The 12,861-nt window shown below is 41.6% G+C and overlaps 1 protein-coding gene across 2 annotated transcripts in view; it reads left to right on the forward strand.

Moving 5' to 3' along the window:
• LOC311508011 (zinc finger SWIM domain-containing protein 6-like) overlaps positions 1-12,861 on the forward strand; it is a 42,337-nt gene that overhangs the window by 18,321 nt on the left and 11,155 nt on the right. For both annotated transcript variants that reach the window (XM_084572619.1, XM_084572618.1), the window contains exons 2-8: positions 5,199-5,555; positions 7,102-7,250; positions 8,060-8,210; positions 10,013-10,192; positions 10,991-11,167; positions 11,269-11,415; positions 11,843-11,983. In XM_084572619.1, coding sequence (XP_084428745.1) covers positions 5,199-5,555; positions 7,102-7,250; positions 8,060-8,210; positions 10,013-10,192; positions 10,991-11,167; positions 11,269-11,415; positions 11,843-11,983 — 1,302 coding nt within the window. The remainder of the gene's footprint in view (positions 1-5,198; positions 5,556-7,101; positions 7,251-8,059; positions 8,211-10,012; positions 10,193-10,990; positions 11,168-11,268; positions 11,416-11,842; positions 11,984-12,861) is intronic.

The following is a 12,861-nucleotide window of genomic DNA, read 5'->3' on the forward strand; positions in this document are numbered from 1 at the left end:
ATATAAGTATGTAGTTTCATTTTATTTATATTTTTTAAATAAAACTTGAAATAGTAACACCATATAAACATGGCTCCATCCATATTATAGTAATGCTAAAACACGGATGCTAAAGGTAGGCAGCATTGTTCTTGTGTCAGTGTAGTGCTAGTTAGCGCCACAACGTTTAAATTAGGAAAAATTAAACGTCAGACTAATATTTATTTCTAAAATACTAGTTTGCTGCTTAGAAAACATTTGATGTTAGTGAGTTTGTCCTGACGTGTTGAAGAGCTGCTAGCCTTAGCCTGAACTTTCATAGCAGCCAAATAGCTTCCGCACGGTGGTAGTAGCTAACAGGGACATTGTTATGCTAGCTGCTGGGAAAATTAAGTACCCAGTGAGCTATGCTAACAAGAATTGTGGCTAACATCGTTTTGTTTTGATAAACTTGCTTGTGGGGCTTCGCTTTGGTTGCTAACAGTTAGCGAGAGGTTGGTGGGGTTTTTTATTTGTAAACTATTTTTGTTTTGCCTGTCCACGTGCTAGCTGATCTGAAACCAGTCATTAGAGGCAGATGATCGGCCCACCGTGGCTATTGATTGGTTGTTTACTGCTCCTTCCTGCAGCCCCGGAGGCAACGCTGCATCTCCACGGGTGAGAGATTAGGTTGCCCCATTGTCACCAGGAAGACACAATGCAACGCACTCATGAGCACAAAGCACACCTTGGCTGAGAAGCTCTCATTTACTGAGCCCAGTGAATGGCTGACTGGTGCATATGTAAACACTCACCCCCACCTCCCACCTCCCTCCTCCTCCTCCTCCTCCTCCTCTTCACTGAATCCTATAGAGACGCCTTAAGCTGACTTAACTGGGAGTTGAGGAGCTAAACTCGGCATATCTGCAGATCTGATTGCAAACATTTGTCTCGAAATCCAGGAATTGTCAAGACATCCGTCCTGAACTTGAAGTACGGCTAGCTAATGAGCAAATAACAAAGATATGAGGGAGTGTTTAGTTTCTTGGAAAGTTCCCGGAGGTTCTCCGAGACGCCCCAAGCTCGCGTTGGCCCACGCCGGCAGCGAAGGAGTTAAGTTTGGTTGCTAAGCGGTGCACAGGGCTGTATTATGCAAGCTGTGGAGAGCAGACAGAAAGAGAGGAAGTGCATTACAGAATGCTGAGCTCAGGGCTTTGGCTGGCGGCCAAGCATACACTCCTGCATGTGCACACTCACTCACTCACTCAGCTGAGGGCATACTGATTTTTCCAGCAGCACAGCGGCCTTCCTCCCTCCTCTCGGCTCTCTCTCTCTCTCTCTCTCTCTCTCTCTCTCTCTCTTTCTGTTACGTCAGTGGTTCAGCTGCGGGCCAGGCATGACTGGGGCAGGGCGGCGTAACAGCGTAAGAGGCAGGATGTGGACTACATAGCCGTGTGAAGCAAGTAAAGAAGTGAAGAACCATCTCTTCCGCTTCTTTTGTTTCTGCTCGGCTCGGATCACACGGCTCCACCACATCTGCAGACAAACACCTACTCTGTTCACGGCCTTCTTCCACCCAGTAGGGGTGATATGTGTCAGCTATGTGCGGTGTGTCGCATGCATGAGAACATGAGAGAGCTGAGTGGAAATCAAACCTCACTACACCTACATCCTCTTAACGGGCATTCAGAGCTTTACAATAAAACTGCGTGTACCTAATAAACCGGCAGCCGTGTGAAGGTTCCCGTCACGCTCTTGTCTCAGATTCTCTGGTTTTGCCGCTGCAGACGTTTTCACCACAGTCACATGCAGCGTCTGGACAGCTGCTATCGTAAAGAGTGACGCTAACGGCTAAAGAATGAAAATATGTGAACCCAGTGTACTATAGATAGAGCTGTAAGCGCTGATAGCTCTGACAGCAGACGGTGTTTCAGTGCGGTCAGTACAACTCTAACGCATCACAGAGTTTAGTTTAATGATTACATGAACAATAAAACAAGCTCTATATGATACACTCATTTGTTTTGCTCGAACCTCGCCTATTCTGGCAGCTCCTAGCGGCCAATGCTAGCTACAGTTAGCGAGCATTGTGCACATTTTGTAGGAACAGTTTTACATTCTACGATTGTTAGCAGCTCCATTCAAATCAAGTAGGCTAGCTAGCATTAGCTATCTCTTTCATAAGTCTACAAGTGGTAAAGCCGTGCTATTGTGTTTGTATTTGTGTGAAGTTGGAAGCTAGCAGCTCAACTAAACTAGCTTTGGAAAGTCAAAGCTATTTTGGCTAGCTCGCTAATGATTACAGACAAATGTTAGGTTTGACTGGGCTTTCTGTATTGTGTTTGTCTTCCATTTAAATGAAGTAGAGGCTAGTTAGCGTTAGCTTTCATGGGTCCACTAGAGGTAAAGCCATGCTATTAAGCTAGCAGCTCAACTAAACTACATTTTGGCAAGCAAGTTAATGATTCCGCTAATGAGGAAGTTGGAAGCTAGCCATTTAATGAAAGTCAAAGCTATTTTGGCTAGCTCGCTAATGGTACCAACATCTAAGATAAGATTTTACTTGACTTTACTTGATCCCACAACTCTGTGTTGTGTTTGACTCCATTTAGATTAACTAGGGGCTAGCTAGCATTAGCTGTATCTTTCATGAGTCCACTTAAGTTGTAAGCTAGCAGCTTTACTAAACTACCTTTGAAAATATTTTGGCTAGCACGCAAATGAGGAAGTTGGAAACTAGCAGGTTAATGAAAGTCAAAGCTAGGTTGGCTAGCTCGCTAATGGTTCCAACAGTTGCTGTCATTAGCAGCTCTTAATCACTCTGTGTTGTGTTTGACTCTGTTCAAATTCAATTAGGGGCTAGCTAGCATTAGTGGTGTCTTTCATGAGTCCACTAAAGTTGCAAGCTAACAGCTTAACTAAACTGGTTTTGGAAAGTAAAAGCTATTTTGGCTAGCTCGCTATCGATTCGGGACAATTGTTGGAAATGAAATGAAAGGACGAGGCCGTAGGGAGTATCAACTTTTTCCTCAGACATGTTATAAAACTACAAAGAAAACACTGTAAAATGACAATATATGAATTAATCATCCACCTCCACCATTTGCAGCTTGTTTTTTGTTTTTACATATTGGTGAACCTTAGAGGTGCTGGCAGGGGGATTTTATTTTATTTTGATAAAGGAGTTACTGGCTTAGCAGACAACTCTTACAGTAGATGTGATATAAAAACTCCCCCATAGACATCATTTGACAGAAGCTCTTTGATGCAGTTTCCATTTTCCTTGGCTCAAACCACCATCTCATAGCTGTCTATGAAAGCTGTCTGTCATCTGTCGCTGGCTGGCATTGTGGCTTATCAGCCTCTTAGTTGGCCGCTTCATGTGTTTTCCAGTTTTCATGACGGCGTGATGCATGAAGTACATCATGCTTCTTTCGATTCAGGGCTAAATAAGCAACTGTTCTGCCCGTGAATGTTTCCTGGACCAGAAACGTTAGCAGTACACGTCAAAGCCAACTCGTGTTTGTTCTCTCTGTGGTGAAACTGAAACAGAACAGACTAAAACTAGATAACAAACTCATACTGTTTGTATCAGCTCAGCTATGACCAAGCCTCTGAAAACCATCTGTTATCACCAATAACCCACTAACCCGGTCAGATTATCGGTTTCCTCTCATTGCAGAAGCATTTTGCTCATAAAGTACATGTTGTATCTTCTTCTTTTGCCAAAAACACGGCCATCTGCTGCGTCTCTCCAAACTCAACACAATATTTAAACCTCACTCCCACGTGTGGCTGCTGTGTTTTCAAATCTGTATTTCTCATGGGCTTTTTTTTTTTTAAATGGAAAACAGAGTGTTAAAGCCTCCTCTTCGAGTTACAAAGCATTTGCGTCAAAGGTTTATTTTACGGTCAGAAACCCAAATAGCTCAGAGAAGTAAGTTTAAGGTCACGTCCACATTTCTGCCAAGTATTCCCGAATGCACCTATAGATTTTTGTTTGTGAGAGGGCCATAGGTTCACAGTATAATAGCAGGCCTCTGTTCCTGTGGTGAAATGATCCTGTCAGTGCTGACGGATGGAGGAGGTGTTCATGGTAAGGTAATCACTGGACATGTTGTGGAAGGGAAATGAAAAGGAAATGAGAATATTTAGGGCTTTGCTTTCGTCTCCCTGTCCTTTCTTTGTGTCTTTCTGGTTTGTTTTTCACCGGGCCTTTAAGGTTAAACCCCAGAACGACAATGGAATTAGTCAAAAAAACGAACAAAACGCACAGCAGCCGTAGTTTTTAATGATGAATTGCGACTTGTTGTTCATTTTTCAGCTGGCTGACTAAACATTTTGCTCTTATTGCATCGTATTTGAAGAAAAAAACACAAAAAAAACTGTACAATACCTTCTTGGAAACAACCAGCAAGCACCTTTTATGTAAAAAAAATTTGCTTGAATTAGATAACGTTTATAGAAGACCACCATCTGTGTAAAGACGAATGTTACAACTCTTTGTAGAACATGAATGGTAGAGGACCCAGCACACATCCCTGTGGTACCCCTTTAGGTATCAGAATTATGAATGTAGTTGTTAAAGATTGTTTCCATGCTAAACTTGTGAGTTGAGTCTTTTTTCTTGTCACAGTAGTGTAGCATGCAGCAGCTAAAGAGCTAAATACTTCCCTCAGGAATTGATAGAGACCAAAAGCTTCAAAAGAGTCAACATATCGATTTGAAGGGTGATAATATGTAAATGTTGTGTTTACACTTGGTTTCTCCTGCCTCCAGTGGCCATAAAGTCTGGTTTAGTCTCTTTTGCACTGGCTCTTCAGACCTCCCTTCTATTTTTGTGCATCATTTGTTCGTTAAAGTTCATTTAAAGGTAATTAAAAACACAGGAAGTGGTAGGGACCAAAACTGGAGCTAAAAGAGAGCGAAAAATGGGCAGAACCTCGACTTTAAACTAATAATAAAGTTGCTATGGAAGTTCTATATTTTGCTAAAGAGGTTAAAATATTATTTTAACAACTGATAATTTATAAAAATAGTGTCCATTTAACAAAAATTTTATTTATTTTTGGTATAACTGCTCTATGCAGTGTGTCATCCAGCCTCCTTCCTATTTTTGTGCACAATGTTTACATTAGAGTTCATATAAAGATGATTAAAAACTCATCATGTGTTGACTTTTAGCTATTAAGCATTAAAACGTACATATTGTGGTTAATTTATTTTCTGTTTCCGTGCAGGGTTTCACCTCAGCGGCACAGTAAGAGAACCCGCCACGACCTCAGAGCCGGAGCTGGTTTGCAACGTGAGCGTCAGCTTCGACCGCTGCAAAATCACCGCCGTGACATGCAGCTGCGGCAACAAGGACATTTTCTACTGCGCCCACGTCGTTGCACTGTCGCTGTACCGGGTACGGAAGCCCGAGCTGGTCAAGCTGCGCCTGCCCATCTCAGAGACTCTATTCCAAATGAACAGGGATCAGCTGCAGAAGTTTGTCCAGTATCTGATCACGGTGCATCACACCGAGGTGCTGCCGACGGCGCAGAAGCTGGCGGATGAAATACTGTCGCAGAACTCGGAGATCAACCAGGTTCATGGTGAGTGGAGGTGGTTGATTAAGATTTTACTGGAGGCTGGACTTATCAACTCTCCCTATAGGTTCAAATCTTTCACGTGTCTTTGATTTTGTGCAGCTCTTCTCTGTCGTCACACTTTTTAAATCCCATCATCTTTCAGTCCTGACAATGCTCTCAGAGTTGGAGTTCCTGTCATGTTTTAGATCTACCTCACATGTGGACAAATCTCTTCATTGCACAAGAATTGTTATGCAAAATGTTAGGTTACCTCACAAGACCAGAGCAAGATTTGCAAGAGGATGCGGTTTATATTTAAAAAAAAAAACGATCTGAGGATTTTATGAATCGATACTGGATATCTTTCAAATCAAAATTGATTTAAGGGTTAGGGTAATTCAGGAAAGTCGTTTAAAAACAAGCAAAGGCAGGTATCTGTGTTAAGTGTCCTCTGTCTCGCTCCAGTATAAGTCCATCTGGACGCTGACGTCCTGGGAGACGAAGCTCTATAGGGAGGAAACGTTTTGCTTTCAGCTTTTACAGAAATGCCTTCACTGTGATGGTTTAAAACTAACTAAAGAATCAGAGTTATGTGCATTTAAGCAGCTCTGATTTTAAATAAATATGCAGAATATGAGCATTAACATGGTCGTACAGTGCAGGACCAGTTTCCAGCTGTTTATGTCTTAAATTCAAGACATAAACGACTTTTATTTATTTATCTCCAAGGAAAAAAATATTTTTAATACGAGTTCTTCTTCGAAATAAATGCATTTTCATTTAATTTAGTTTTTTGCAGATAATTGTATATTGTATATTATATATTTGGGAACCTGGAAACCCTTCTCTAAAGATATGACATACATTTTCATTCTACTGACTACTTCTTTTATTCTTATTTATGTTATTGTCTGTAATATCCTGATTAGTTTTCATGCACACAGCGTTCCTGCAGCAAAGCAACACCTCCTGGCCTCTTGGTAGTTGTATACACTTTGGATTAGTCTGCAGTTTTGTTCTATATCCTCTTTAGTGCTTTTCATTTGCACAGTGGTAAATAGACCCTATTTTGCCCCGAATCTGATGGACTTAATCCTCCCCGGAGACGCGTGTTAAGTGTTAAAAATGCGGTGCAGATATACTCTATCGATCAGTTTTTAAGCTTGACCAGCGCTGCATTAATGCAAAAGGTTGAACTACCGTGTATGTGTGTGTGTATATATATATGTGCTGATGTCGGCATATTCACGTCTGCTGCTGCTGCTTCCTGAAAACATGTTAATATATCACAGTTTAAGTAATCGCTGCATTTCAGAGTTTTTACTTTGCTGTTACGGTTAATGGTATAAAATATAACAAATAACACATAATTGAGTTAAATTTAATGAATAAATAAATATTTTGTAAATGGGGGTTAGCAATTATAATTAGCAATTCTAATTTTGATATAACGATTGCATTTTTTAATATAATTCTTCCTCCAATTAATGAAGTGAACTTCTGAATTAATGTCAGGTTTGGTTTAATTGGTTCCGATGTGTTGCTGACTGATTTCCGTCGTTCGCTGCAGGAGCTCCGGATCCGACGGCGGGGGCGAGCGTGGACGATGAAAACTGTTGGCATCTGGACGAGGAGCAGGTCCAGGAACAGGTCAAGCTCTTTCTCTCCCAGGGCGGGTACCATGGATCGGGAAAGCAGCTCAACTTACTGTTCAGCAAGGTACCGACCGACCAAACCATACCACCTCCTGAATGTTGCACTGCGTCCGAGCTGATTTCGTCCATATTTGTCCGGCATGACACAAGATATTTTTATCGATGGTCAAAACAGGCTCACATTTTGATGAAAACGGAGTACCACAAGGATCTGTGTTGGCTCCTTTGCTGTTTACAGTCAAAACAGACATTTGATGTGTGTTTCTATGCAGATGATTCTGTCTTTTATGCCAGATTTCGGCGTCAGTTTACTTTTTGGTATTTAAAATATATATTTCTTTTAAAATAATTTAGAGTTTATTTGATTTTCAATTTAAAAAGCACTTTAGAAGTTTTTTGTAGGTGAAGAAGAAGAAGTTGTTGCCATCAGTCAGTGATTTAAATCCTTTCTGTTGGTCTAAATAGAGACATAAACAGACTTTGGAACAATATTCAGATGTAATTTTTAGACCTTTTTGCCATCTGAATTTCTCTCTGAGCGTTGGTCTTGTGAATTTGGAGAAGCACCAGCTTTTTCCGCAAGAAACGACCACAGATTTTGTGCTGAATCAACTTGTTGCACTTTTACTTTTAAAATCACGTGAGTAGAAAAGAAAATTAGAGCCCAATGTTAACTTTATAGATTGTTTTATTTTTCCACTTTCGTTTTTGTATTTTAAAATATAAATCATATAACGGTTGTTTTTCCAGTTTTGGGTTCTGGGGTGCATCTCCAGTTATGGTGCAGGATACATTTGTTATTAAAAACCTTCCACTACTACTTTATCAGATTGAATACAGACTATTTACCCACAATGCCGCCTGTCTTTGCAGGTGAGGGAGATGCTGAAGATGAGGGACTCCAACGGCGCTCGCATGCTAACGCTGATCACAGAGCAGTTCATGGGCGACCCCAGACTGGCGCTGTGGAGACAACAGGGAACGGCCATGACGGACAAGTACAGGCAGCTGTGGGATGAACTAGGTAAGTAAACGCACTCGGGGACATTAAACCAAACATTTTGTGGCTGCTGTGGCGTTGGTTGCAGCTACAGTAAACGGTAACTGAGATACAATCATTTGGTTGTGACTTCTCTTTTCCTGCGAGACAAAATCTGGTGGCATCAGCAGATCAAAGCCATGAGGGCGTCTTTTGTGGTTTTGGATTACAAGTCATGTTTTCAAGTTTTTTTCTGACATTCTAATTCTAATAATTTGACTTTGAATTAGAAAGAACAAATAATTTAAATCCTTTCAGCTTATTTTACTTTGACACAGCCAAGAGCCCTCAAATGTACTTTGTGGTTAGTCTCCATTAGCAAATGCTAAGCTAATGGCGAACACATATTTTAGACAATGCACTTGGCAAACTATTTGTAAAATCGAGCGTAAGTGGTGAAAACGTTGCTGCTAGGTAACTTGCCGTCATTATTACCGCTGCTAGCTTGTTGGTAGCGAGGGCTGGACAAGAGGCGGGGCTTCGATTCTACGTCTCCAATACAAGAGCCTGGCAGCCTCCAGTCCCGTCACATTTGAGCTTCACTTCTTGTACAAACTGCTGGCGCCTAAAAGAACAAAAAAAAATAAAAAATTAAATACGCAGTACAGTGATTTACATACAACATTGACATTTAAATGCTTCATAAAAACCCCAGATCTACTTCCTGTCTACGTCCTGCAGGTTTTTTTTTCCTCCTACATCTGTTGCTGTTGTCGGTTCTTTCTCTTCGTTTCGTCACTCTCGTCTGTTTTTCCTCCTCGGTGTCGTCCTTGGTGCAGCCCTATAACAAAGAGACAGAGGATAAAGCCTCTCTCCTCCTTTTCCCCTCCCCCCATTCCTCAGCCTCCCTCCTTCCCTCCTCCCTATCCCTCCCCTCACCTCCTTTCTTCCTCCTTTCACTTTGTCATCTGTCATCCTTTATTTATCCTGTAACTCCTCCTGTTATCCCTCCAGACTCCTTTATTGAGCCACGACGATTTAAATTATTTTTGCCATTTTAGCAAAAAACATTATCCTCTGATTAGTTTCGTATCATTTTAAACTAAATGTCTGCGGGTGTTTAGACAGTTTATCAGGAAAAAAAACCCAAAACAATTAAAGAACCTTGTGTTTCTTTGTTATGTTTCAGGCTGTTATCATTAGTTGAAGTCATGTCTGTTTAAATCTGCCTTTTATTTGAGTTTAAACTGTTATTTTTAAACTATTTTTCATAATACAGAGACCAGTGGTGGCAAATAAATTAGATATTTGTGTCTTAAATATAAATTAAAAGTCATTAAATCACAATTCTGTTCATCAATCTCTGGTTTAAAGTGATTATTTTTGCAAACAAAAACAAAATGGCTGAAGACGTCAACTCCAACTTCTCGCAGACATAATCACTGGTTGGAGCCGAACCTGTGTCACTTCTTCTGATATAGTAGTAATAATAAAACATAATAAGAGTCTTATCTGTTTAAATTTGCTTCTTATTTAGGTTTAAACTGGTAGATAAACACTAAAGTCATATTTAGCACCAGAAACCAGAAAAATTTTGGTTGTAGTTTCTTAAACGTGAGGAATTTGCTGCATTTTCTCCTTAAACTTAATAAATGCACACAGTAACCTGACTCTGCTTTATAGAATTAATTAACAAAATAATTATCATTTCAATCAAAATAGAAAACGCAGCCTTTTATTTCTCCAGTTCCACTCTAAGGAGCTGATGATCTCTGTCGTTTGATGAGCTGGTATATTTTTCCCGGGACCAGTGCGCTCAGTGTGGTTTCTCTCTCTTCTGCGTGCAGGAGCTCTGTGGATGTGCATCGTGCTGAACCCCCACTGTAAACCCGAGCAGAAGGGCTTCTGGCTGCGACAGCTTCGCAGGTGGAACAGCGTGGACGTCTGCCCCTTGGAGGACGGTAACCATGGCAGCGAGCTGACCAATCTGACCAACGCTCTGCCCCAGGGCCCTCCTGGCAACCCAGGTGAGCTGACGCCCCGGCGGCCGAGGCAGAAACGTGGCCTTCCCCCTTTTGTTTCATTTTCCACATCCTCTCCTCCGTCACGTCTCTTCTCTCCTGCAGCGTCTCCTCCGCCTCCTCCTCCTCCGCTGCTGTATTAACTCTATTAAGTCGTCTTTTCTGCGCCCTCCCCCCTCTCTTTTAATCAAGCCCCCCCCTCCATTCTCATCTCAGTGCCTGCGAGCCTTATTACCTTTTTTTTTTTTTTTTTTTAGTGCAGCTAATAGAATGAGCCTAATAACACAGTTGAGGTCCTGCAGCTTTATTCTGACGTCTGCCTCCACTAAACCAGAGAAGATGTAGAGACACAGGAGCGATTCTATCGGGCCGTAATAAAATAATAAAAACGTTTCGAGTGAGAAAGACGAGTTGATGCTTTGACGTTTCTCACCTCTGCCAGGACTCGATTTTCATCTTAATACTGATGAATTTCTTTGTCTTTTTGTTTCTTATTTCTACTCCCATAATGCTTTGGGAGACTTTATTTCTAAGATTATTCAATGTCGACTAGGGACGTCCCGATCTGATCTTAAATGTCCTAAAGTTGGTCTCCTGTAGATTGGTTCTTCTTCTTCTTTGAGTTTTGGCAGCTTTGACACTATCCAACCACAATTAAAACAGAAGAAGAAGAACATTTTGACACTGCAAGGATGTGGTTTTAGTTTATGAACAAAATATCAGGCTCGACTGAAGCCCGACATCTACTGCGACATCCCTACTGAATCTAAAACTGTGTGTCCTGTCTTCTTCTCGCTCTCTCAGATTCCCTGACTCGTCCTCACCGGACCGTCTTCACGCGAGCCATCGAGGCCTGCGACCTGCACTGGCAGGACTCCCACCTGCAGCACATCATCACCGAGGACCACTACACTAACTACTGTTACCACGACCACCTCGACAGCTCCCTGTTCGACGCCCGGGGGTGGCCGCTGTGGCACGGTGAGAGAGGGAGCGTGGTTAGACTGGTGGTTGGAGGGAAGGCAGATTAATGAGACGGACGGAGGAAATGAAACGTGTCTTTGTGTTTTCATCTCCCGCAGAGCACGTCCCCACGGCGTGCGCCCGAGTGGACGCCCTGCGATCGCACGGTTACCCCAAGGAGGCGCTGAGGCTGGCCATCGCCATCGTCAACACGCTGAGGAGGCAACAGCAGAAACAGCTGGAGCTCTTCAGGGCTCACAAGAAAGGTCAGTACATCCGTCAGGTTTCACAAAACATCAGTGGAAGATAGATTCCTCCTCGATCTTTCTTCTTCAGTTCTTCCTTTTCTGAATCCAGGGTTTAAGACTAGAAGGTGTAAAAACGTTCGTATCGGATCAGATTTAAGTGTTTATCATGCAAGAAAGAATTACTGATAACTGCATCTATTTTACATACTGGTCTGGTCCGGTATAAATATATAAAAATAACTTTAAGTCTTTAGCACTTTTCAAATCAACATTACAAAGTAATAATTTGCAATAAAACACATTTAAAACCCAGTTAAAGCCGGGACACAACTTTGATGCTCAATCTATCATATAAAAAAAAAAAAAGTTCCCATAAGAGTCGGTTAATGTTTGTTCTCAGCGTGACGCCACAGTTCATTAACGGCGTTTGTTCGTGTCGCTGCAGAGCTTCTCCACCGAGGAGTAACGTCGGTCACCAACCTGGAGGGCTGGGTGGGACACCCCCTGGACCCCATCGGCACTCTGTTCAGCACCCTGATGGAGACGGGGCGGGGCAGCGAGGACGGCGCTCTGCTCGACTTCTCAGGTAAAGCTAAAAAAAAACACACCTGGATAGAAACACCTTTGAGTTAAGGTAAAATAAAAGAGTGACTGATAACGGCTGCTCAGTCTATTTGAATGCATTTAGGTAGTTTAGTCGAGGTAGGAGTTCCCAATCTAAGGGTTGGGCTCCTCCAGTGGATCAAAACATAAACCTGAGGTGTGAAATCCTTTATCTTAAGCAACATTACTTTTACTGGCTTTAATCTTTTTTTGATTTTTTTTTGTGATTTGGCCCGGCCCGTAGTTTGGGAAAACAGGAATATATGTAGAAGCAACACTGTGGATAGGACAGGGTTAAAAAAACACAACAAACAAATCAGATTTAAATCAATCTTCCTTTAAAAGATCAGATTAGGATTCATGAAATTCTTGGATTTTTTTTTAGATAACACGTCATTTACTGCTTCGTCTTGATTGATCTCCCTCACGTGTCATGCAAGATTGCAAATTTCTAACTCTGAGGGTATTGTTGGGACTGAACGATGATTGGATTTAAAAAGTATGACGACAGAGAAGAGCGGCGCAAAAGGAAAAAGACCTTTTCCTTTTCCAGTTTTAAGAAAAAAAGCGTGTTTCCAAACTGAAATATCTCTAAAAGAATCGATATCGAAATAAATCGGGAATCAGTAGTGACACCAAACACAGACGTACGTAAAAATGCCCGTATCCTTAGCTTTTTGGCTTCATAGAGATGCATCATCCATCTTTACATACAGTCTGTGTTTTTTTTTTTGCCAACTAGAATAAAATGAAATATTATGGAAATACCTCATTAGTTTTGTGAAAATCTAATTTATAACCAAGTGATATTGTTTCCAAAACTGAAATATCTCTAAATGAATTGATATTGAATCAGATCAG

Source organism: Chelon labrosus, assembly GCF_963514085.1.
Source record: "Chelon labrosus genome assembly, chromosome: 22".
NCBI classification, from domain to species: Eukaryota; Metazoa; Chordata; class Actinopteri; order Mugiliformes; family Mugilidae; genus Chelon; species Chelon labrosus.